Below are 24,392 nucleotides of genomic sequence, written 5' to 3'. Positions count from 1 at the left end.
CCCCACCCCACCCCCCCACATGCACGTCCACTATAAGGCGAAGCAGCCATTATTCCCACAAACCAACACTACTTTGTTTCCACGTCTAATTATGCTTTGCCCACACACACGCCGCCATGTTCCTCAAGTCCAGAGCAGATGCGAGCGTGTTTATGTGGGCTCTTCACGGCCCACCTCTCCTCTCGTCACGCTTCAGGTGCTTTTACAGAATTGAGCAGGATCCCCTTTCCCTCTCATCCTTCCACGTCTGCATTATTAATTGTCTGCATGCGATATCGCAAGCGCAGCTCGCCGCACAGCCTGCAGGCAACCTAACACGCTGCTTCAAATGAAAAGCAAACTTTGCTCCCCTCCCTGCTAAAAGATGTGTGCACTTCATTTTGGCGCAGTAAAAACAAGATAAAGATGTGGGCTAATGCTGGGTAAACATTATGTGTGTTTCTGCTTCCGTATTCTCACGCTGCAACGCCGTTGTCCAAACTTTTGACACTGAGTGTCGCGTACGTGGAAATGTAAGGATATATTTAAACATTTTGTACTTTCACATGTCACAATTCGATGTAGGTCAACTTGCTTAGCTATCTGAACAAAACATCCATACCTTAGCTTGGGCTGACAATCACATCTAATCATATATCTCATTCATAACGCATCGATTCTATTTTTTTTACCATGAGCGGAGGCATAATAAAACAACAGCAGCGGGCTCAAAATGGCCCTAGGGCCGCAATTTGAATACCCCCACTGGCCTGCTTCCACACTTAAAATTCAGGCTTTGCCCCCGTTTACTACCCCCGCCATCACTTCCATTCTGCTGTATTGCTGCAATTTCTGCGACTTTGTGGAATATTTTGTCATTATTTCATATGATATTATTAATAACTATAGATGTTTCAATATATTATATTATTTTTATAACATTATTATTTTTTCTTTACATTAATAACATGGTACACCTATATTATTACTACTATTTATATGTTTTATCATTATAATTATTAAAAAATTGTATTTATTGAAAATGTCTTCTTTGCATTAATAACATAGTACACCTATATTATTACTACTGTTTATATATTATTTATCTTATTTTAATTTATTCAAATTTTATTTATTTATGTTTAATTTATAAAGCACAGTTAAAGGAGAGCGAGTATGCTGAGGATTTTGACTTTTGGATTCTTTTGATAATTAGTATTTCATTTTTTGTAGGAAATGTGCCACTTATGAAAACCAGAGAGCAGAGATCACATTGCAGTCTTTCTGTTGAAAACGTGTTTTCAACATGTGGCATGTGCCACTAAAAGTGTGTTTAAGTCCAACTTGTGGCATCACGCCTCGCACAGAGACTGGAGCATGGATGCAGTCGCGTGCACGCGTGCAGTCAATCCCACAGCAGGTTAGCGGTGTCACACTGGGGGCCGCCGCGTAATTGGCTGAATGTGCTCTCCAGCACGCCGCAAAGACGGCCCTTTCAAATTTCACCTCACTCGTGGGAGTGTAAACAAAGCTCAGGGTGACTGGAGGTGTAAAATACTCCACTCCTTCCTTGTTGTGCTTTTTTACTTTGGAACTCAACTTTTATCTCTTGAGATTTGCTGTTTGTTGTCGATTCGTTATGTCTGGATGATTTCATATTCAATGTGATAGACCATGTGGAAATAAATAATAGTAAATCCGACCCAGCTAACCAATTTCACGTGAACTGACTAATCGGTTGACAATAAGTGACTAAATTACCAACAACATAACCGACCGATATTCACAGACGAGCTAACTGACTGACTGACAAAGCCATCATTCATCTAATCAGAAAACTGACTTAGTCAATGACTAAACTACTGATGGACAAAGATCCGACTCGCTTACTGACTGTGCCGCTAACGAACTAGCTGACGGACCAGCCGACTATCTGATAAATCAGTGGAGTGACTCACAACTAAACAAAACTACGTCACAGGCTGACTGAATTACTGACCCAACTAACTCAACTAACTGACTGAGTGACGATGTAATGGACTATCTGGCTGACAAACTGACCATTTTAAAAAAACGACCAAACTGACTGACTAACAAGTCGACTGAACCACCGATGGACTAACTGCCCACCGAACCGACCGACCAACCAACTACTGTAACTGCCGAACTAACTGACTCACTCACAACCTTCTGAAAAGCTACGTCGCTGACTGACTGACTGACTGACTGACTGATGAACTACTTAACTGACTGAATTTGTTTAAAGCTACCACCCGACTGACAAACCGACCATTCAGTACCAAACCAGCAGACGACTGACTCAAAGTAACCAACTAGCTAAACGACTGACCAACCAACAGCTGACGAATCAACTGACCGACTCGGGGCTCGGTAGCCGTGATAACGACCCAGCTGAGGGCCGCCTCTCCGTTATGGATCGTTCCCCAACCTTTCAGGACAAGGTGCCATTTTTACCGCGCGGAGGGGCGGGACCCTCAACCTTTTAATTAAAGCTCCAACAGGCAGCTGACTTTTCAACGCCATCAACACCCTCCTGTTAACGGCGGGGGGACGCCGGCGCCCAGCCACCCCGGCATATGGCTGCGGCGCATTCGGAGGAAACGTGTCAGCCTTAAAAGCGAAAAGGAAAACAGGATGGGATCATCCGGCAGATCTGTGCCGGATCAAGCCATGCTAAATTCATTAGCATTAGAATTATAATTGCCAGTCAGCTCGGGCAAATAGGAGTCCATTTTTTTTAATTAAAGCCACGTATGACAAGAGATTTGCAGAGGTGTTACACAATAAATAATGTCTAAGAAATGGATTTGGAGAGTAATTAACTTCCATTAAATAAAACAACCTTTTAATTTTGCTTATGCTAATTATGCATATTGCTCAAACGAAGAAAAAATTCAATAGAAAAAGTGAATGGCGTTTACTTAGAACACCTTTTACTGTAAGGTGAGACCTTCTAAGGTATGGTTCACAGAAACAGATTGGCTGACAGAACTGTCATTTCTTGCAGAATCATATGAAACGTGAAAAACAATATTAATTAATCTTACAACAAAGATAGGAATTGTTTTTAGAGTCTATGGTGTCACACTAGTTCCATAGCTATCCGGAATAGGATCTCCCGACCTGAGCCGCACCTTGACGAACCAGACCGCTACATTTTAGAATCAGGAACTAGATACTCTCCATTGTGGGCGATGCGCATGCTAACCGCTAACCGCTAAATGCTAACTTAGCTGCAGTGATACAGATTCTTCATTTGTCCGTTACAATGTGACCAAAAAGAGGGAAGTCTGGGCTTCCCGTACTTGGATAAGCGGTAGATGATGGATGCTAAGCAACGCTAATTGGGCTACGTGAAAGTATTCCTATTAGATGAAAATACAATAATCTATTAGACTGGACCTAAAAGATGAATAATAATATCTAACACTGGCATGCTAATTGGGTCAAGTCATGGGTCAAACAACATAGAGGGTTACGGGATTGGATTTAATAAAAAAAAATGCACCGAACTGTGTCATTGAGTAGGAAAATTATACTTTATTATGTACCAGGAAATGTTATAGAAATATCAGAAAATGAACTTCAAAGACATGTCCGCCATACGATCTATAGCATATCCAGAATATTCCCATTTTATTTGGAGTGCCGTGTGCGTGTCTCTTCCAAAACGTCCTTTACCAACAGTACTTTGTACAATTTGGACGATAAGCCGAATCTCTCATTAAAGCACATTTTAAAAGACGCTCGACACAAAGCGTGATCGCTATTCATTAACGAAAAAAAAAACACAACCCGGCAGTTTCCTCCATCAAGTCGCTCCTCCTGCAGATGTGACCTTTGACCTCCACTCCAGCCTATTGTTACGTGGCGCTTCCTTTAATGAGCCGCCGCGCAATTAAAATGGCCACCGCCCGTGTTCCCGGCAGAGAAAATGAAAGTCAGGGAAAAGTGGGCACGTCTTATCCGCGCTGGATAAGACGAGCCCACTTTTAAAAGGAAGAACAAAAGGTCTTTCTCCTTCATTTCCCATTAACCCCTGTGCTCCTCGCCGTACAGGAAACATGGCGACCTCGCCGGCCTGTGTCACATATCTCATCCGGCACCGGGGAGCTCTTCCTGCGGGGGGTGGGGACATTCGACGAGGGTGGCGGCGCAGGGGTGGGGTTTGTCTATCTGGCTGCAGTCCTTGACAGATAAAAGCATCCTCGCCGTTTGACGGCGCTCCGGCTGATAGCGAGCGGATACGCTTGATCGTGGCGAGGCAGCCGACGTGTTGATGAGGTCTGGAGTGGAACCGACAGCCGCGGCTAAAGGCGAGGGCGTCGTGGGGAGGCTTTTACGGTCCAGATTAGATGTCTGATTGTTGGACACAGATGGCGTCACGCGGGGCGGGATCGCGTCGGCGCTCTCGCTCGGCTTTGTCTGCAGCGGAGGAAGAAGCAGCCTCTCGTTAGCGCCGCCACATAATTACATTCTAACGCAGCTCGCCATCAAGACACTGCAGTGATGCGCTCCACTTCATCAGCAGACACTTTCTTGGCCGCCCGCCTTCACGTGGACTTTATTAGCCAGGTTCTGGCTGCCTTTCTCCATCCGGTCTTCATCCGGTGTCCTTGGGCCAAAGCCTTCGCCCACCTTGCCTCCAGTGTTGTGCACGCTGGTGGAGAAATGCAAATGACCGGTCCGACAGGCTGTTGGTGGGTCAACCCCACGGCGTCCGCGGCTAGACCGCAGAGTGGAAGGTTTCCAATGATTGACGCATTCACTCCCAGTCGTTCTTCAAAACACAACCCTTACTTTGGATCGTTTTGACTGATCCCTTAAGCACACAGAACCTTAGGTTCTAAGGCTACTTAACACGGGACATACCAAAAGAAATTCAGACTTTCATCAGAAAGAAAGCCATGTTTGAGTTTTGGGCAAATATCCGTTCCCGACTAGAGAAGCGACAACAACTGATACATTTCAAGAATAACTTTGACTTATTTTTTATTTTTATTTGTTTGCATTTGTGGCAGTTCAAACAACTAAGCAAACAACATAAGCAAAACAAAAAGCCATTGATTTAAAAACGTGCATTTGTGTGCATGTGCGTTAAAATATCCCTTCGATGCGTAACCTTCTGCAAGCTACACTCCTCCATGCGCTCTTGCGTCCTCATTTCAGTTTTTTTCTCACGAAAAAAACCATTTTCTCCCTTTTAGTCAGGCCTTATACTTACTGTATCGTGCTGAGTGATATCGCTCTGTCCTTCAGTTACTTCAGTTACAGTTATGTTCAGTTACTATGTTGGATTTTATGTTGTGCAACATAGTAGAGTTTTGGGGAAATATCAGTTCTGATACTGATACATTTCACGCATAAATTTGACTTATTTTTTATTTTTATTTGTTTTTTTATTTTTTTTATTTTTATTATTATTTATTTTATTTTATTTAATTTATTTTTATTTGTTTGCTTTTGTGACAGCTCAAACAACTGCATCACAACATGCCATGTAACCAAGGCAACCAACTGTCCTCTACAATGAAGACCCTTATTATTATTTAGTCTTCTAATTCTTCTATTTATTCTAATTTCTAATTTCTTTTCTATTTTTCTATTTTTTCTTTTATTTTTTCCGTTTTATACTGTCTTGCACTGAAAATGGAGCTGCTGGGATTTCATTCTATTATATGAAAAATTACAATAAAGATTCTGATTCTGATAAGCAAAAAAAAAAAAAAGCCATTGATTTGTGTGTGCACATGCGTTAAATTTTCCCTACAATGCGTAACCTTCTGCAAGCTACACTCATGCGCTCTTGCATCCTCATTTAGTTTTTTTTCTCACGGAAAAAAAACGTTTTCTGCCTTTGAGTCAGGCCTTATATTTACTGTATCGTGCTGTATCGAGTGTATATCTATCTGTCCTTCAGTTACTTTTATGTTGCTTTTATGTTGTTTTGCTGGTGCTTAGCCTGGCTCTGTTCTTTCTAGCCTAGCGTCGCATTTCAGTGCACCTGACATCAAACGGAGAGGAAAGACGTATATGAGGCCAGAGCGATGCGTTATTGTTTCTGAACGCTTCATTCCCCCGCCATTAAAGCTTAGCTGAGGCAAACTAGCGGCTGAGAGAGAGACGGAAAAAAAAAGAAAAAACCTTTCAAGCAAACAACTGAGCCTTCCTCAATGTTTAATTAATCAGCAGCGACAAAAGGGAACAACAGTCAACAAAGAGATGCCGATTTCCATTTCTTATGCATTACTCCCAACGGCGAGTCACCGACGTCTGTCAAGTACGACTCCGCTCACGAACTCCGCCGTGCTGTCGCTCCCTGCACGCCACCGACAAAAAAACCCTGGGAGAGCGACGCGCATGCAGGGGATCAAGGAACAGTTCACCGATATTTTGTGTTTACACAGATACTTTTTGCTTTGTGTTTTGTTCCCCCTCGTCTGCCTGTCGCCGCCGCCCGCCAGAGCTGCGAGCGAGCTTGGCGCTGAGCTTCCGATTTGCGAGTACGGTACGGAAAGGGCTGGCAACCGCAATCAGTTTGTATCGACGCATTTTGACTCTTGGCAGTCGTCACCGCAAAGCTGACTGATCTAGTGAGTACTGCGAAATACGACAAATCATGGCAGCGTCTTTCAATGTGTCTTATGTTTGGATTTTACCTCATTTTACACAAACAATACATACAATTAGCTTCAATACGCATATTTATTGACTGATAATGGATTAGCCTGGCTTTCGGAGAAGACGCCGACATACACATCACATAATTACGTCATACATGTGCATGTACGTTTTATACGTTTATACATCAGTACCGACTTATAGGTGAATGATGTGTTTCCTGCAAGAAAAATCCCATCAATCATTGCACTTTTCCTCCTCGGAATTCTGAAACTTGTCAAACAGCGCGAGGCGGCTCAAGGAGGAGCGGGGACGCTCGGCAGCGACAGCGTCCCCGCTCGACTCGGCCCAGTGTCAAAGCTGCATAACGACGCTGTGATCTCCTTCTGAAGGAGATCTCCCGCCGCTTGGGGGTCTGTGCAGAGGCAGCGTGACACACTGGCGGCCTGGGCCTTCGCCAGCCTCATGCATGCATTAGAATTGTGTGATCATGCCACTGCGCCCTCACTTTCAATGCATGACTGGGAATGAGGAGATGAATGCATGAATACATTAGCATTGAGAGAGATGAGGACCGCGTGGGCCTGAAGGATGTTAGCTTGTGGCCGTTAGCGTCAGTCGGCGCTGTGAGCACAAGTGACACAAGTGTGCCGTGCACTCTTCAGCTCTTCATACCGACATATTCTAGGCTACGTTCGCATGTATACATGAGCGCAGAGAAAAAGGAAAGCGAGCCACGGTTTAGCCCGAGAGGTGTGAACTTCCCTTTTTTAGTTGTTTGGGATTTTAGTTGGAACCGGCTCCAGTCAGTCTCAGTTTGGACAGCTAGTCGCTCCTCCGGCTATCTAGAAACTGGGCGGCTATGTGCGCATCTCTGAATATGTTTTTCTCTATGTGAAAGATAAGCACATTGCCGTAACAGTGGAAAATATTCCATTCCTAACATTGAAAATAAAAAAAGAAATAACTACTACAACTAATAACTCTCATAATAATAATAATAATTACCCGGACCCGGATAAGCGGAGGAAAATGGATGGATGGATAATAATAATAATAATATCGGCCTTGATCATTACTTCCCATCTTACAGTTTTGTACACAAAACTTAGCCCCGCCTCCTCTGCGGAAGCGGGCCAATCATAGTATTCCGTTAAACAAATCCTTCTCTCGCCTCATCCTTATAAATCCTTTTAAAATATCTAATTAGCGGGGTCGGCAGCAGCGCATCACATGACTGAGTACATGACAATGCAATCATAATTGGTCACATTTGACCTTTCAACTCTCGTTTTGCTTCATTTGCTGCCAAAGTGCTGTTTTTAATATCAAGTATAAAATATAAATATAAATGTTGCTTCTTAAGGCCCTTCAACATTAGCTAACATTTGATGTGTATCGTTTTTGTGAGCTCATAAAGTCTTTTTTAACGACTATCTTATGATTATTAGCTTTCATAACCAATCCTGAGTGAATTCATGCGTCTTAAAAAGATCAGTGGTTGCAATGAATTGATTTCACTCAAATTAAAAAGCCTGTTAAAGCATCTCTTGGTATCCATTAGTTCACGCATATGAACTCAAGCCCTCCATGTTGTTTTGGTGGAAATGTTCTTTTCATTTGATTGGTTTGTCTTCATTTAATAATCACCCGCTCCAGTTCTGGCGTCCAAATAACGGCACTCGTGCCCCGGTGCTTTTCTATTCATTATTTTGATGGGGGTCATCCGCAGCGGTGCGTTTGTGACTCACCGACTGCCGACATCTCGGCCACAGACGCTCGGTAAGGGCCTTCGATGAACTGCGGCGGATTGTCGTTGATGTCCTGGACTTTGATGATGAACTCGGACGGCGGCTCCAGCGGCTCGTCGGTGTCGGCGTTAATGACCTGCGCCGTGAGCGTGTACTCGGCCTTCTCCTCGCGGTCCAGCCTCTTCATGGCGTGGATGTCGCCCGTTAGCTCATTGATGGCGAAGATGGTGCCCGCCCCCTCGCCAGCCAGCACGTACTTGATGCTCTTGCCGCCTACGTCCAAGTCCGTGTGCAGCTGGAAGGGAGAGAAAATGTTAGGAGGCGTGAAGTGGAAACTTGAAATAAAGGCGGGTTGATGTGCTCGGCTCGGGTCGGAGGAGACATCGGAAGCGCCGGGAGTTTTCCCAGTGGGACGCTGGCATCTCCGGGGAGTTGACAAAATGTCTGACCCGGCCCGCGTCTCTGATGTACCAGCATACACTGAAAACTGTCTTTCATGTTTTTGAAAAGGTTGGTTTCATTTCGAATTACAAAAATGTGTTCATTGCTTTTATCGGTATTCCTTGGGCAAGGCATTTCACCGACACGTCACTGACCGAGATTCTCACATACAACCCAAATCTAGTTTTCTTTGACAGAACACGTTCAATGTTTGAAAACATGGACGATTGGCAGGACGCTCCCCGGGCCTCCCTGGGGAGGTGTTCAGGGCACGTCCAGGCCATGATGCTTCCCAAATGTTCTGGGAACGCTTCAGGATGCCCCAAGAGGAGCTGGAAAAGGCAGCAGACGAGAGGGAAGTCTTGTCTTCTCTGCTTAGGATAAGTGGAAGAAGATTGGGTATATTTTGCAAATAATAAGAATCCTCAATTACATTTGTCCAAGGGCCAGAATTTTCCTCGGCAAACACCGTGAGGGCCAGATGGTATCATTAAAAAAATAATAATTAATCCAGCAGATCCAGCTGTAGCAAGAGTCAGATCTAGGCCATTAACACCTCTGCCCTAGCAGCAATCAGACCACAGCGAGAGATCCAAACCACCGCTATCAAGACAGAAAAGGGTCCCTGCAATGCATGGAGGGTTCCACCTTTGGTCCAGCACTCGACGAAAAGCATGCGGACTGATGACTGGTGAGCGTCACAGGCGCTATCCAGAAGGAAACCACAGGTCTCCAAGAGAACACCAAGAAAAAGGCTCCCAAGGATTACTCAAGTCATAGAAGTACTGATAAGGACGAGGCTGTCGTGAAGACAAGCCCCTGCATGGCATGCACCACTGACACATGGAAGACGTGGCAGACATTGGGAAAGCGTACCACAGGCTGGACTGAAAGCCAGCACAGAGGCGCTAATCATAGCGACACAACAACGGTCCTTAAAAAAAGATAAAGGTCCTGGGGTCTACCATCAGATGGGACAGCGCCGCACATCACAGCAGGACGGAAGATGCCGGCGCTGGGTTGGCCAAAACTCAGTTGTTGGAAATTCTTACAAAAAAACCTCGTGTAGTTCAGTAAAGACCCTAAATTACCTTTGGATTTACTACGTTGTCTTCATTCAAGCTGCTGATAGATTATTGTTCTTGACAAAAAATGCAAAACTCAAACTCACTTCTACACAAGCGTCACTTTCACTTTTTAGAAAGTGCTGCAACGTACAGATCATACAGTGTACTTTCATTCTGGACTCGTCCTCCATCTTTGTGTCCATGTACAGTTCTACACTGTAGCCAAACAACGATTTCTAAACCTGTGAAACGATGTGATGGCTGATCTCCGATAGCAGCGCAGTCCCACCAACCGGAAGGAAGACTAAAGAGTTGCAGCAGCCTTTACTGGTAAGGTCGCTGAAGAATTGCCTTTAATATTTCCATAAAGTTCTTTGAAAATGTTTGACTTTTGGACAACGTACTTTACAATGATATTTTTACAAAATACCAAGGAATCAACTGATGTTCGGTTCTTTACAAAAATACTTCACATTCGGTTCAGTGAAGACAAGTTTTTACGAAAACATTGGGCTAGCTTCACCTAAGGCTAAAATCGCTTGCTTCGTTGAGACCCACAATTGTCCTCGATCTGTACGAAAACAACACATTTTCATCTTCTTTTTTGTGTTTACAAAAAACTTGGGTTCCCTGAAGACTCCACAGTCAATGTCCGTGAATGTTTAGGGAAACATGTTGGTTGAAGACAAAAGTCTTCAATGTATACAAAAAGCTAGGTTCAGTAAAGACAGATATGATAACAATTCAAAAACCGTTGCAAAAAACCGAGGGTGGTTTTTAGTCCCGGTCCGCCTCTCCGCTTAGCACAATCTCAAAGTTAACTTGAGTGCACAAGTTTAGCGCAACGAGTGCAGCAGAGACACTAAGAGGTGTCTCAAGGCAGCCCGGGCTGCTAAATGAGGTCCCCCGGGGACGATAAGTAGCACTGGAACTAACACTGGACCCTCGTTACACATCACAAGAGCAACATACAAACGTGCACTGTGGGCCTTTATTGCTCCCCACAGTCTCAAAGTCCTGGACGGTGCACGAATGCATGAAAGATTCAAGAGGCGGCACACAATGACTCCCGCTGACAAATAACCGGGCCCAAATGTGAGCGCACCACGCTGCCTGCTCCTCATTATTCTGTCCTAATTATACCCTCATCGGTGCGCTAAAGCCGCATTACCGGGCCGAGCGCTCCAGTCCGGATCACGCGAGCCAGAGCTGAGTAGAACTAATGAGACTGACGCTGCTTTGGATGGATGAACGGGCGGGAAGAAGAACGCTTGCCGGCTTAAGAAAAGGTAAATGAGAAGGGAAGGATGGAAAATGGGATGTAGGGAAGTTTGACTGCGACTCTCCTCTCTCTTAATCCTCTTGATGCCAAAAAGGTGGCTGGCGTTCAAAGACGAGAGAGACGCCACAGAGAACAGTTTCACATGCGGCAATATTCAATCGTATGCTCGGCCTGCCTTTAAAGCCACACGGGGGACCAGCGCTTAGCACAAGGAAGGATCTGGGGAGGTTAGAACCAGGAAGGATCTGGGGTGGAATGTGCATTCGCCCCCAACCCCAAAAAAACAACCCTAAAGACTAAGATTAAAAAACTCTTTTAATGTTTACCAAACTTTCACTTTCATTCTCTAAAGGGACGCAACCACTGCTGTGTATATACATATAGTTTGATTCTGGATACATAGCACAATCTCTGGAGGAGGCAGACACGCAAAAGATGCATTGTTCTCACTCTCACACAAGCTTAACTTTCCCCTCACATACACTTAACTTTCACTTTCTAGAAGGGGCGCAGCAACTGCTATACATACTTTCTTTCTGGATGCATAGCACCATCTCTGCCTGAGGTGGACACACCATAGCCGCATTGTTCTCACTATCTCACACAAGCTTAACTTTCACTCTTTCATAAACGTAACTTTCTTTATCTAAAGGGGCGCAGCAGCTACTATATATATATTAATTCTGGATACATAGCACAATCTCTGGAGGAGGTAGACACGCTATATCTGCATTGTTCTCACTCTCTCGCACAAGCTTAACTTTCACTCTTTCATAAACGTAACTTTCTTTATCTAAAGGGGCGCAGCAGCTACTATATATATATTAATTCTGGATACATAGCACAATCTCTGGAGGAGGTAGACACGCTATATCTGCATTGTTCTCACTCTCTCGCACAAGCTTAACTTTCACTCTTTCATAAACGTAACTTTCTTTATCTAAAGGGGCGCAGCAGCTACTATATATATATTAATTCTGGATACATAGCACAACCTCTGGAGGAGGTAGACACGCTATATCTGCATTGTTCTCACTCTCTCGCACAAGCTTAACTTTCACTCTTTCATAAACGTAACTTTCTTTATCTAAAAAGGTGCAGCAGCTACTATATTTATATATATATTAATTCTGGATACATAGCACAATCTCTGGAGGAGGTAGACACACTATAGCCGCATTGTTCTAACTTTCTCACACAAGCTTAACTTTCACTCTCACATAAACGTAATGTTCTTTATCCAAAGGGGTGCAGCAACTACTGTGTATATATATATATATATATATATAAATTCTGGATACATAGCACAATCTCTGGAGAAAGAGAAATGTGCCCTGCGGCCAACTACAGGATCTCAGAGATCTACAGCAGCTTCTTGGCTAAGTCCATCATTTGAGTCTCTGTTTCTGATATTATTTAGTTACGTAACATTTTAATGGGTTTTTACTTCTGTTTCCTAACTAAATGTTTGTTTTTGTGTTTTCCTATGTTACATATTTTTTGAACTGTGGTTGTTGTCAAAGGGCTTTATAAATAAAGTTGTGATGGCGCTGTGTTTTGTGCCGTCTGAGGTGGATTATAAAATCAACATTACGGTGTAAAGAGCACACGCTCAGAGGCATGCATCAAAAATATCTCTATTCAGCAGCTTTAATTTCATTTCCTGCCAGTGTTTGGACATGCCCCCCACTCGCCCCGCCGCTCCTCCCCGGGGGAGCGTGGCCAGGGTGCAGAACGGCGAGCTAAAGCTCATGTCGCTAAAAAATAAAAAGGGTGACCTCCAACAACAGCTCCTCGCCACATATGCGTGACGTTTGCTCCCAGGCCATGTTTGCAGACACCGACAAAGCGAGTCCCATTGTCACACCTTGCACTTTTCTGATGGCGCCAACGTTGCACGTGAACGATGCGGCTCATTAACAAAAACCGCCTGGCGACATGCTGCATGCTGAGAAAGCCCTAAAATGAGCTGAAATTAATGACAGCCTGTCATTGTCTTTGTTTTTTACTTTATAAGTGTTTTTTTTTTTTTTTTTTTTAGCGTTGGCAAGCAAACAGCTGGCGCCTACGAAGTCCCCTCACATGGGGGGGCTGACTACTGCTAAGCACACATGTTGTTTTAGTCGTGCCTCTGGCACTCATACAGCTCTGTCAGTGGTGGACGCTGTTGTTGTGTTTAGTTTAACTCGCCCAAAAGACGCTAAATCAACATATGGACATTTTACTGCATCAAGAAATTGAACCGCTGCAGTAGAAACGGCGTACAATCTGCATTTGAATCCACACGAGGGTGCTTCATGACTTCATGCTGAAAGAAGAAGCTGAAGAAGAAACAGCTCTCGTCTGTAAAACTCAAAGAGTTTCCACTGAAATCTCAGTTCAGATGGATTTTTGGGGCTTTTTTCTTTTTTCTTACCCTTTTTACACTCGATTGATACGTGTTTGTGTGTGAGACACAACTTACACCTTGCCAATTCATCCTTAAATCTGAGACTGTTTCAAGACTGTATTTTTGTCTTAATAACAGCGGGGGCTAACTTACTTTTACGCTTGCGTGACCGCTAGGAATGTTAAAATATGAGATGTGAGATTTGTCCACTGCAATAAAAAAAAAAACATGGGTCAAAGATCCTCTAAATGACAGGAGTGGTCTGCTGTATTGAAGGACACACTGCAAAAACATTTGTCAACATGAGCCAAAGATCCTTTATTTGATGCTGATGTTTTTAAGAACCGACCACCTAAAATGCTAGTCATAGATCATCTATAAAACTGGAGTGCTCTGCCGTTTCTAAGAACCCACCACCCATCAAAGATCCTTTATATGACAGGAGCAAAAAAAAAACAAAACAAAACAATGCTGGTCAAAGATCCTCTATGTAAAATGTCAGACATGATGTGATTAAGGCTCACAGGCCTGCATGGATGACATAATGGTATCGTCATGATATTGTCATGGTATCATCATGGTATCATCAAAGTATCATCAAGGTATCAACATGGTATCACAAAGTCATAATCATGGTATCATCATGGTATCATCATGGTATCATGGTATCATCATGGTATCATCGAGGTCTTCTTATCCTGTCAGGAGAATGAGGAGGAGGGCATGAATTTCCGCAGCAATCACTTGAACGATCGGCATGTCTTAATGAGGACAACTAAAACGCTGGCGCCCAGACCCCAGACGCCCATACCCCGGGTTCCTCACGCTGGCAACTAATGATTGTGTTCCACGTCAGCCACAACGCTAGCGAGGACAAGTGCTCCTCCCTTGTATGTAGCGGAGAGACAAGCTAGCGTGAGAGGAGGAACGGGAGGGCGGAGGCGCTGTCATATGTCATGCAGGATGTCAACCACAGAAGACGTCCTAACCCCGTCTGGGTGGGCTTGTGTGTCTGATGCTTCAATCGCTAACGTTTTAGCATCGCAAAGTCGCACTGTCTCATATCGATGCTTTCTCTCTGGGTCTGGAAATTCCACCCCCCCCCAAAAAAATGACCTTAGAAACCAGAAAACCAAAAAAATTACAAAGGCACAAATCCTGCAAGGTCATGTCCTCACGTCGTCACAAAGACATTTTCAAACAAGGCATTGTCCACAATATCAATAAATATCAACCGTACTAAAACGTCCCCTCAAGTCATCATCTTACATACAGATGGCCTCAAAACAAATTGGCCTAACGAGGGATGGTCCCCTCAAGAAAATGTCCTCAAATGTCCAAACAAAGAAACAAGTATATGCCACCTGGTTTTCACAAGGACATTTCCTCACGAGGTCTCTCAGTGTCCTTGCAAGGAAAATCCCTTATGCACAAAGTCCTGACAAGGACGTAGGTCAAAATATCCCCTAAAGCAAATGTCCAAACATAAGGAAATGTCCTCAGTAAAATATGTCCTAACAATTGAACACCTCACCAAGGAAAAATGTCCTCAATGTGATCCCAAATAAGGACATACCCTATTGAAAATGTCCAATGTCAAAATGTCAAACAAATGTCCTCAGTAGAAATAATCATATGTCCTCCATGTCCACATACAAGGTGGATGATACGAGTAAGGACATATGTCCCCTAATGTAAATGTCCATAGACAAAAAAATGTGAGAAACCGGGACGTAGCGTATGTGGCCAATGTCTTTTACTAACGTCTAGCCGACAACTAAAATGTCCTCAGAAGCGTCTCCTGGCTTCCGAGAGGATATAAATATATGATATGATGTATTATATATATAAAAAATAAATGTGTGCTCTGTGCAGTTTTCCTGCTCATCTGTCCCAATTAAAAAGATGTCAAAGCGAGGCAGGACGGCGTCCTAATCGCCGCTTAACACTCAACGGCGGCGTCGACTGTGTGATGTCTCGCTAAATGTCAGCTCGGTGCCGCCACTCTCATGTGACGGGCATAAAAGGAGGTCACATGATCAGACTGTGGATACTCGGAGGGTAAATGTCATGCTCCGCATTTAGTATGCAGCACTTGTTGTCATGTCAAACGTATGGAAAGCCGGTGGCCATGCGCCGTGTTTACATCCTGGGTGTAGCACATGCCATCGGCCAGACGTCGACCTCTTCTGGTTAGCAGCTCGGTCGTTAGAACGGAACCAAAACGCAAAAGAACCGCACCAAGGGTTGAGCAGCGGCGGGTGATTCATTGGTGTAAAAGCGGTAAAATTAGAGCCACCATTCCTCTCCATCTGCGGCCCCCCAGGCCCCCGCAGCCTAAATAGTTCTCCTCAAACATCCCTGGAAATTAATCCCAGCTTTTCCTCCCATTTGTTGAATTTGGACTCTGTTAATTACAGCGACATGAATGATCTCTCCTTCTAAATATTGCAATAACATTTTGAATCCGCGCAGCAGCAGATGGTGCAATGCATGATATATGATACACTTTGCTATTCTTGGGAATGCCCCCCCACTCCCCCCCAAACCCGGCCCAATCCCAGTCGGTCTCACGCGATGTAGCATTTTTAATCACATTATTCCTGCTGGTATCATGTAGTAGTAGTAGGCAAAATATAGTACACGGGATACGGTGGGGGTGTCAACAACATCTGCGGGGCTCTCAGCCCTTTAGAGCCCCCGCTACCGAAGCCTAGGTGTCACCTATGTCACTGGAATGCTTGGATTGGACTGATCCAGCATACAATATAATATACAGCATAATTAATATTATATTGTAAATCAGGTTAGCTTGCGCGCATTAGCCACATGGAGCTAACTGAAGAAACAGAGGTGCTCCTCAGCATTGAGAGGAGCCAGGCGAGGTGGCTCCGGCATCTGGTTGGGATGCCCTCGGGAATATGATCGGTTGGTGGCCTCAGGGAAGACCCCAGGGACACTGGATCTGGGTACGCTCCATGATCCGTTGGGAGGAGCTGGACAAAGCAACCGGGGAAAGGAAGCCTGGTATTCCTGTTTTGGACTCCTGCCGCCACAACCTGACCTCCAAGAAGATGGTTGCATGGTTGAATGGTTAGATGGTTGGATGGTTGGATGGTTGGTTGGTTGAATGGTAGAATGGTTAGATGGTTGGATGGTTGGATGGTTGAATGGTTGGATGGTTGGTTGGTTGAATGGTTGGATGGTTGGTTGGTTGAATGGTAGAATGGTTAGATGGTTGGATGGTTGGATGGTTGGATGGTTGGATGGTTGAATGGTTGGATGGTTGGTTGGTTGAATGGTAGAATGGTTAGATGGTTGGATGGTTGGATGGTTGGATGGTTGAATGGTTGGATGGTTGGTTGGTTGAATGGTAGAATGGTTAGATGGTTGGATGGTTGGATGGTTGGATGGTTGGATGGTTGGATGGTTGAATGCTTGGATGGTTGGATGGTTGGATAGTTGGATGGTTGGATGGTTGGATAGTTGGATGGTTGGATGGTTGGATGGGCACGGCCTAGTGGTTAGCATGTTGGCCACCCGGTCAGGAGATCAGGAAGATCTGTGTTCTGTTTGGGCATCTCTGTCCGCAGTTTGCATGTTCTCTTCATGTGTGCTTTTTGGGACCTCTGGCTTCCTCACAGAGTCCCAAACTATGCTTGTTAGGTTCATTTGTGACTGTAGATCGGCCGTTGGTATGAATGTGAGTGAGTGGTAAACACTGTGACGTTACATTTACAGAATAACTCATATCGTATCAATTTATGATCCATGATACTAGTTATCATGGATCATAAATTGGGTTAGCTCGAACAAATTAGCCACACCTTGGTACCAAGTACTTTGAATGTTTGACTGAGGATGGTGTTTCCCTTTGTTTTGGAACATTTATGGGAAAAACCTTATAATGTGTGAGGATTATCGGATAGCAAAAATAATAATAATCATGACTTAATAATAGGAGTCAATGGGGCCGAATCGGTGCCAAAGATAAACAAATGTTGGTCAACTTTCACGCAATTAGCCCTAAAACAAGAAGATCAAAACAGTCAAATAAGCAAAACGAAGAAGTGCCTCAAGGGTTCAACCGCCTGAATCAGTGTCATTAACTTTATTTTTTACTCGCCCGATAGCCAATTTGCACACGTCAGCTATACCCTCACACAAAGCCGCTGAAGTCTGTGAACGTATTTGCTTCCAACAATAATCAATATGGCCGTTCGGAGAGATCACACGGTATTCACGGAGGCCAAAGAGAGAAGCAGCTCTTATTAGGACCGTGGACGCACTTCCATTATGGAGACAATGGCAAGGAGATGGTGTCACGACCCGCCAAGCATGTACGGGAGAGGGGGGGGGGTGACGTATAATTGAAAGTGAAGTACAGTAATTACAATCAGCAAAGAGACCCCCATAAGCACCGCCTAATTCTGCTTTCACAGGCAAGACAATGATGCAGTCAAGACTGCTGGGAAGCCAGAAATATCCACGTAGGCCAACAAGATGGAAAGCACAGATTAAATATAATCTACATGTGGTCTTTGGGTCTCGGTGTAAATCGAAGACTCTACCAATGAACTCCGAAGTCACTCAGAGAACCCCTGAAAAAGGAAGTCTGAATATTGAGAGCATTCCATCGGAGCAGATCCTTTGACATGTTCAAAGATCCCATCCTTATAATTCTTGATGGTCCACTTCCGGCTGCTTGGACCGGCAGGCTGCCAATGTTGATTTCTTTATTGTCTCATTTCACTTTCCCTTTTTTTGGACTTGGGACCGGCACTGGAGCCGTACAGTGGCTGGGTGTTGGGGCCCTGGCAAGGAATGAAACCGCCTCCGTCATCAGAATGTACCACGACGCCACAAGGGCATGGAGTATTAGGAATCATCGGCGGTATGACTCATACGCACGCGGTTGACATTTAACGGGATTGCACAATAGCATGTCGGACAGCTGCGTCAGTGATGGAAGGCCGGAACCCGAGCGTGGGACCGCTTGTTGAGGGGGGGGCGTCAAAGTCTCAAACATCAATTACCGAAGCCAGCGACTCCATCTGGGCTGAGAACTCCCGGAGTCTGACGTGTCACGGGACCCATCTGCGCCTGGCCAAAAAACCAACAAGCTCCGTTTGGCTTTGATTTGATTAGCATGACGCAAAGTGTCGCACGCGCTTCATTAAGCGCTTCCGGCGCAGCTTCTCTCGCCATGCGGCGATTGAAAGCTGCAGGTAGCGAGGCTGCCGAGGCCGCCGAGGCTGAAGGATGACGGCAACAAAAGTGTGTTTACTGCACAGCGTGGCGCGGCCGCCCCTGCAGACGACTCATTTACACTTCGTCAGACATCTTTGCAGCTCGTGTTGGCATGCGCGCATCCTCCCCTTGTTCCGCAAAGACCGATGTTCTTATATCTAACTTTATTTGCTGCCCACATGCTGAGCAATGAGTGGATTTTTGCTCTCGCTCTTTTTTTTTCTCCGACAGTTAAACAGCAACACTTTCCAGAATGAATCATAAAACGCTTTTCTTTTAAAAACAGCTTGAACTTTTCATGATTTGCCAAGTGTTCCGTGCTGGTAGAGCTCTTGTAATAAGCGATGACAATCTCTCTGGTTTTAAAAATCCACATTGAGGAGGCTGACTGGTGCTCTAAATGTTTTGGCTTCCTGTAGTCGGAGGTTAGCTTTGATTTGCAGCCAGCGAGTTCGGGACCTCGAAGGAGAAGGAAGTTAGGATGGTAGGATAGTAGGATGGACACGACCTAGCGGTTAGCATGTGCGGCGTCATTACTGTTTATGCATTATTAAGGAGTTCAGTGTATAACATGTGATCAACATGTGTGACGTCAGCCAGTGACGGGACATTTATTTACTTCTCGGGTCTGGACTGACTTCACCCAATGTACATACCAGTCAAAAGTTTTGAGACACTCAACATGATATTTTATGAGAAATTGTCTCTAAACTTTTGACTGGTAGTGCAATCAACCAACCAAAGCGTTTGATCCAATGAAAAATGCAAAATAACAAATTCTGCCTTTTCAATGATAATACAGTAAATCCCCACACATTTGTAATTTAGCATTCATTAGCCCTCAAGTTGTATTATTATTTATGTATTTGTTATTTATTTATATTTAGTGATGGTTGTTATTATCATTTGTTTTATGTACTTTCATGTTGTTTATTGTTATTATTTGTTTAATGCTTTCTAAAAGTGATTGTCCTTCCATCCATTTTTTATACCGCTTATCCTCACTAGGGTGGAGGGGTAAGCTGAAGCCTATCCCAGCTGTATTTGGGTGGGGTCCACCCTGGACTGGTGGCCAGCCAATCACAGGGCACATATAGACAAACATACCTATGGACAATTTGGAGTGGCTAATGAAGATAACATGTTTTTGGGATGGGGGAGGGGGGCAAAGCGGAGTACCCGGAGGAAAACCATGCATGGGGAGAACATGCAAACCTGTGGCCGAGGGTGGAATTGAACCCTGGTGTCCTAGCTGTGAGGTCTGCGCGCTAACCACTTGACTACCATGCAGCTGTTTTTAGTATTATTGTTATTATTAGTAGTAGTAGTAGTAGTAGCAGTATTGTATTTCTATGTCTTCACTTATCGTGTATTTTTTAGACGGGTTTTCGACATAAGCGTCTTTATGTGTCTTTATTTATCTTTTAATTTTTTACTTTTTACTGGTGACAACATGCTGAGGGATTATTTATGTCTTTGAAAATGAGCTTCAGCAGGGTTGTGACAGTTTGTTTTAAATGGCTGTAAGTACATTTTTAATCACGCTATTTACTCACAATGTGTGTTTACTTTCGAGCACTTTGCTGCCACGTCGCCGCTCAAATACATCAAGTAAAGTGACGCTTTCATTTCCATTCAAAACCATGGAACAGCAGACAATAGCCACTTCATGCCAGCCGGGAAGCTTTACTGTGTGCACCATTATTTTATTTACCTACCCGCCCCCTCCAAATGGTCGCATTGTCCTATTTTGTCATTTAAATGAAAGTTAAACCTGTGGAATGTTCTATTCGTGGTGGCAGTATATCATTTTTAGAATATATTGTGGCAGACACGTGCGGGAATATCTCCAACCAGCAGGCGTTCTGGATCACGTCAGGGTCACCAATGTTAGCAGTCGCAAGGCCTCTTTAAGGTGTTCAATCCCCCTCCCCTTCGTCTGATATAACATGGTATTTATATAAGCTGATAACTGAAAACTGCTATTTTTGCGTCCAAGTAACACAAAATGTTGGATAAAGAGTCCGTAGTGGAAATAAGAAAATAAAAACGACCTACTTTTTAAATAATTGGACAAGTTTTTGTACACCGACGGAAAGAGATAAGATAATTAAAGTTACCCCTGAAGTGCCAACAGACTGTTGTGCAACATGTCCTTCATTTGCGGTTCATTTTCTGACCACAAAGATGGCTGGAAAGTAAACAACAAGAAAACATTCTTGCTATAAAATGTTAAATAACGCTTCCAGAAAAATGACGCCACATTCATTTGAAGGAGAGAAGCTAATTTGGTGACTGAATCCTTGAACAGAGACAATAAAACTCCACAATCCAGCCAATATAACCATAATAATAATAATAATAATAATAATAATAATATGATGTTACATGCGGTAGAAAAAAAAATGTGGTGGACTGACATGGATGACTGTTAATTAAAGAAGTGGAGAATATAAAATGTCTGCATGCAATGTATGACTGTCCCTCCCTTTACCCTAATCATGTACCATCCTAGTACAACTAGTATATTGTACCATGCATGCACATCTCCGTAATTGGGAGGTACTGTATATGCAGCGCCACAGTCAATCTTTGGGGCTTATTTTCCCAGTGCTAATATGCAGATGTTCTCCACGCCGCCTGTTCAGCCTGTCAAAGTCTTTTGTTCTCAAACCGGAGAAGCCTTGCAAATTAGCTCCAATGGCAGCTTCCTCCTCGCAGAAGAAAGCGGCTCTGAAGGCTTCGCTTCCCACTTCCTACTTGACATCTCCAACCAATCAAAGTCGCCTGGTCAATAAATGAGTGGACCAATCAGGATTCATGGGAGAAAGGAGGCGGGGTTTATACAGAGACCTCAGGGTCAGTGGTGCTAACACACACTGAGGAACGGTTCCTTGTGTTCTCGTTGCCTCACGGTTCTTCATGGTGGTGTGGTGGCTTCTGATGTCTTTGAAGACGAGGAACATAGTCGAACAAAGTCGTACAAAATGCCACTGCCATGTTTTCTGGGCCGGCCTTTTCTTTTTGTCTTTGTCTTTCTTTGTGATACTTCACAAAAGATGGACGGCATCATGTCGGACATCAATAAATCTCTGCATGTTCCTCACATCACCTCATTTACGTATCATATTGGCCAAAATGGTGAGAAGAATGGGAGATAATCAAGTATTTTTCAACCCGCAGCATTTTATCGACAAGGCGTTCCACCATTTGTGCATATTTTATTGAAATTTTAGTTTCTGCTCAAGGCTTTGTACCAGTCAGCCATTCAATGATTCCATCTGCCCTTGTCTAAATATTTACAATATTTATACATTCAAATTCGGCAGGACACAACTGGGATCCGTCGGGAGGAGCTGGACTGGGCTTCCCAGCTTGGGCTGCTGCCCCCACAACACAACCTCAGATAAGCGCCAGAAGATGGATGGATGGATGGATGGATGGATGGATGGATGGATGGGTGGATGGATGGATGGATGGATGGATGGATGGGTGGATGGATGGAAGAATGGATGGATGGATGATGGATGGATGGATGGATGGATGGATGGATGGATGGATGGGTGGATAGATGGATGGGTGGATGGGTGGAAGAATGGATGGAAGAATGGATGGATGGATGGATGGGTGGATAGATGGAAGAATGGATGGATGGAAGAATGGATGGATGGGTGGATAGATGGATGGGTGGATGGATGGAAAAATGGATGGATGGGTGGATGGATGGAAAAATGGATGGATGGATGGGTGGATAGATGGATGGGTGAATGGATGGAAAAAAGGATGGGTGAAAGAATGGATGGATGGAAGAATGGGTGGATGGATGGAAGGATGGATGGGGGATGGATGGATGGACCAATTCACATTTTACAGGCCACAAACGTGGACGTCGACAATGAGGGAATGAGTATACTAAAGTAAATCTTAATAAAACCTTGTCTCGAGTATGAATACCAAAAATAGTTTCAAGTCGGACAAAAAGCGGCAGTAACAGTCGTCCCTTGTTCATCACCCCTGGGGTCTGGAGGAGTCTCCACATGGTTAGCACTTTAGACAAAGTTGATGCGTAAACAAGGAGTCAAAACAACAGTTTTCTTCTCGTACAATGGAAGCCTGGTTTTGGTCGTCCATTGGACAAACACATTTCATAGAGGATAATTATAGTTTTACAAAATCATTTAAAGTGATTGTAAACGTTTGTAACCTACAAGAACCGAGAAACCGAGAAACTGAGTCACAAGGAAACTGGGGCATACAAAACCTGTAGACTGTAGTTCCCCATCAGGTTTTTCGAGCATAAATTCATCAAAGTAAACGGCAGCTGCCGAATGAAGTGAGTCTACTGCATCCTCTCTTACAAGATTGTAATATGACAAGTAATAAGGATAATAGGAGTAGATTAAAAACATCAGTATTCAGCAGCGACATCAGCAAATCAGCCGGAGCGTCTCCACATTCAAATCCACTAAGCAGGAAGAAAAAAGAAGGGATTTCAAGCAGTATTTGCTGGAGTCCATGAACAAAAGGGGACATACATGACGGCTTCATGGACCGTTCTAATCATCTGCGCCGTGTCCTTTGAGAGGCGCGTGATACGGAGTGTCATTAGACATGCAAATAACAGCTCCGCGTCCATGTCGCCGGGATTAGGAAGGACTGAGAGAGAAGAGAAATGAGCCAGAGGCATGGCGACGATAGAAACAATTAAGCCGCCCTCGTACCCGCCGAAGAGCTTGGCAGCCGGCTCCGGCCTGGCGAGACGAGGCGAAGGCGGCGTCAACGTCAACACCCTCGTCACAACGAATGTGACGTCGCTTTGAAAGATGTCAAATCGGCTTGTCAAAATGTCTTTCGTGTCACAGTCAACATTCATGTTTCCCCCTCAATGAACCGCAGCTCCTCCAGTGCCGACAGCATTCGAGCACCCCTGGACGGTGTGGCTCCCTCTACTTGCCGAAAAGACCAAGAAAGGCTCAGTGATGTGTTCCCTATGACAAAGACAGTGCATGATATGCTGCATGCGGTTCTCCCTCATTGAACCCGAGAAGGCTGTGAGGTTTGGCTGATGCTGATTGGTCCGTTCAAAGCACAAGTCCACCAATGACATCATACTGCATTCTTTTGTGTCCATAATCCGTGTAGCCACCTAAAGATCACGGCCACAAATAAATAAAGAACAAGCAAACAATGGCGGCCGTGATAATGAACTTCAACTAAACATTTTTGCAATGCTAAAATAATAACCGCTTCCTCCCTCGTGTGCGTGTGTGTGAAAAAGGATGATTTGGGAAGGGGGGGGGCGGAAATTGCTTCTCATAATCCCTCATTCCCTTGTTACCAGCCTTTGTTTCCGACTCCTTTTTTCCCTCAAACTGGCAGAGCTGCAAACATATGTAAATAAATAATATATAAGAATGTATTTGTGCTAGAAGGCTACCTGGAGCCATGTAAGAAAGCAGGTTAGGCCTTCAGGGGTGTTATTATCAATGGGGGGGGGGCTTATTTTAAGAGAACACAGATAGTCTCTCAGCGCGTCAGCTAGTAAAAGAGAGCCAGATGAGAACGAGACGCCGGGGATGAGGCGGTGCGAC

At 44.4% G+C, this 24,392-nt stretch overlaps 1 protein-coding gene across 3 annotated transcripts in view; it reads right to left on the bottom strand.

The window, feature by feature from the left end:
• cdh8 (cadherin 8) overlaps positions 1-24,392 on the bottom strand; it is a 119,343-nt gene that overhangs the window by 62,856 nt on the left and 32,095 nt on the right. For all 3 annotated transcript variants that reach the window (XM_058089681.2, XM_058089680.2, XM_078795791.1), the window contains exon 3: positions 8,373-8,667. In XM_058089681.2, the coding sequence (XP_057945664.2) occupies positions 8,373-8,667 (295 nt within the window). The remainder of the gene's footprint in view (positions 1-8,372; positions 8,668-24,392) is intronic.

This window comes from Doryrhamphus excisus, linkage group LG13 (genome assembly GCF_037039965.1).
Source record: "Doryrhamphus excisus strain RoL-2023G ecotype Guam linkage group LG13, RoL_Dexc_Guam_v1.1, whole genome shotgun sequence".
In the NCBI taxonomy this organism is placed as follows: Eukaryota; Metazoa; Chordata; class Actinopteri; order Syngnathiformes; family Syngnathidae; genus Doryrhamphus; species Doryrhamphus excisus.
Note: the sequence above shows the minus strand (reverse complement) of the source record. Positions and strands in the feature narration are given on the sequence as shown.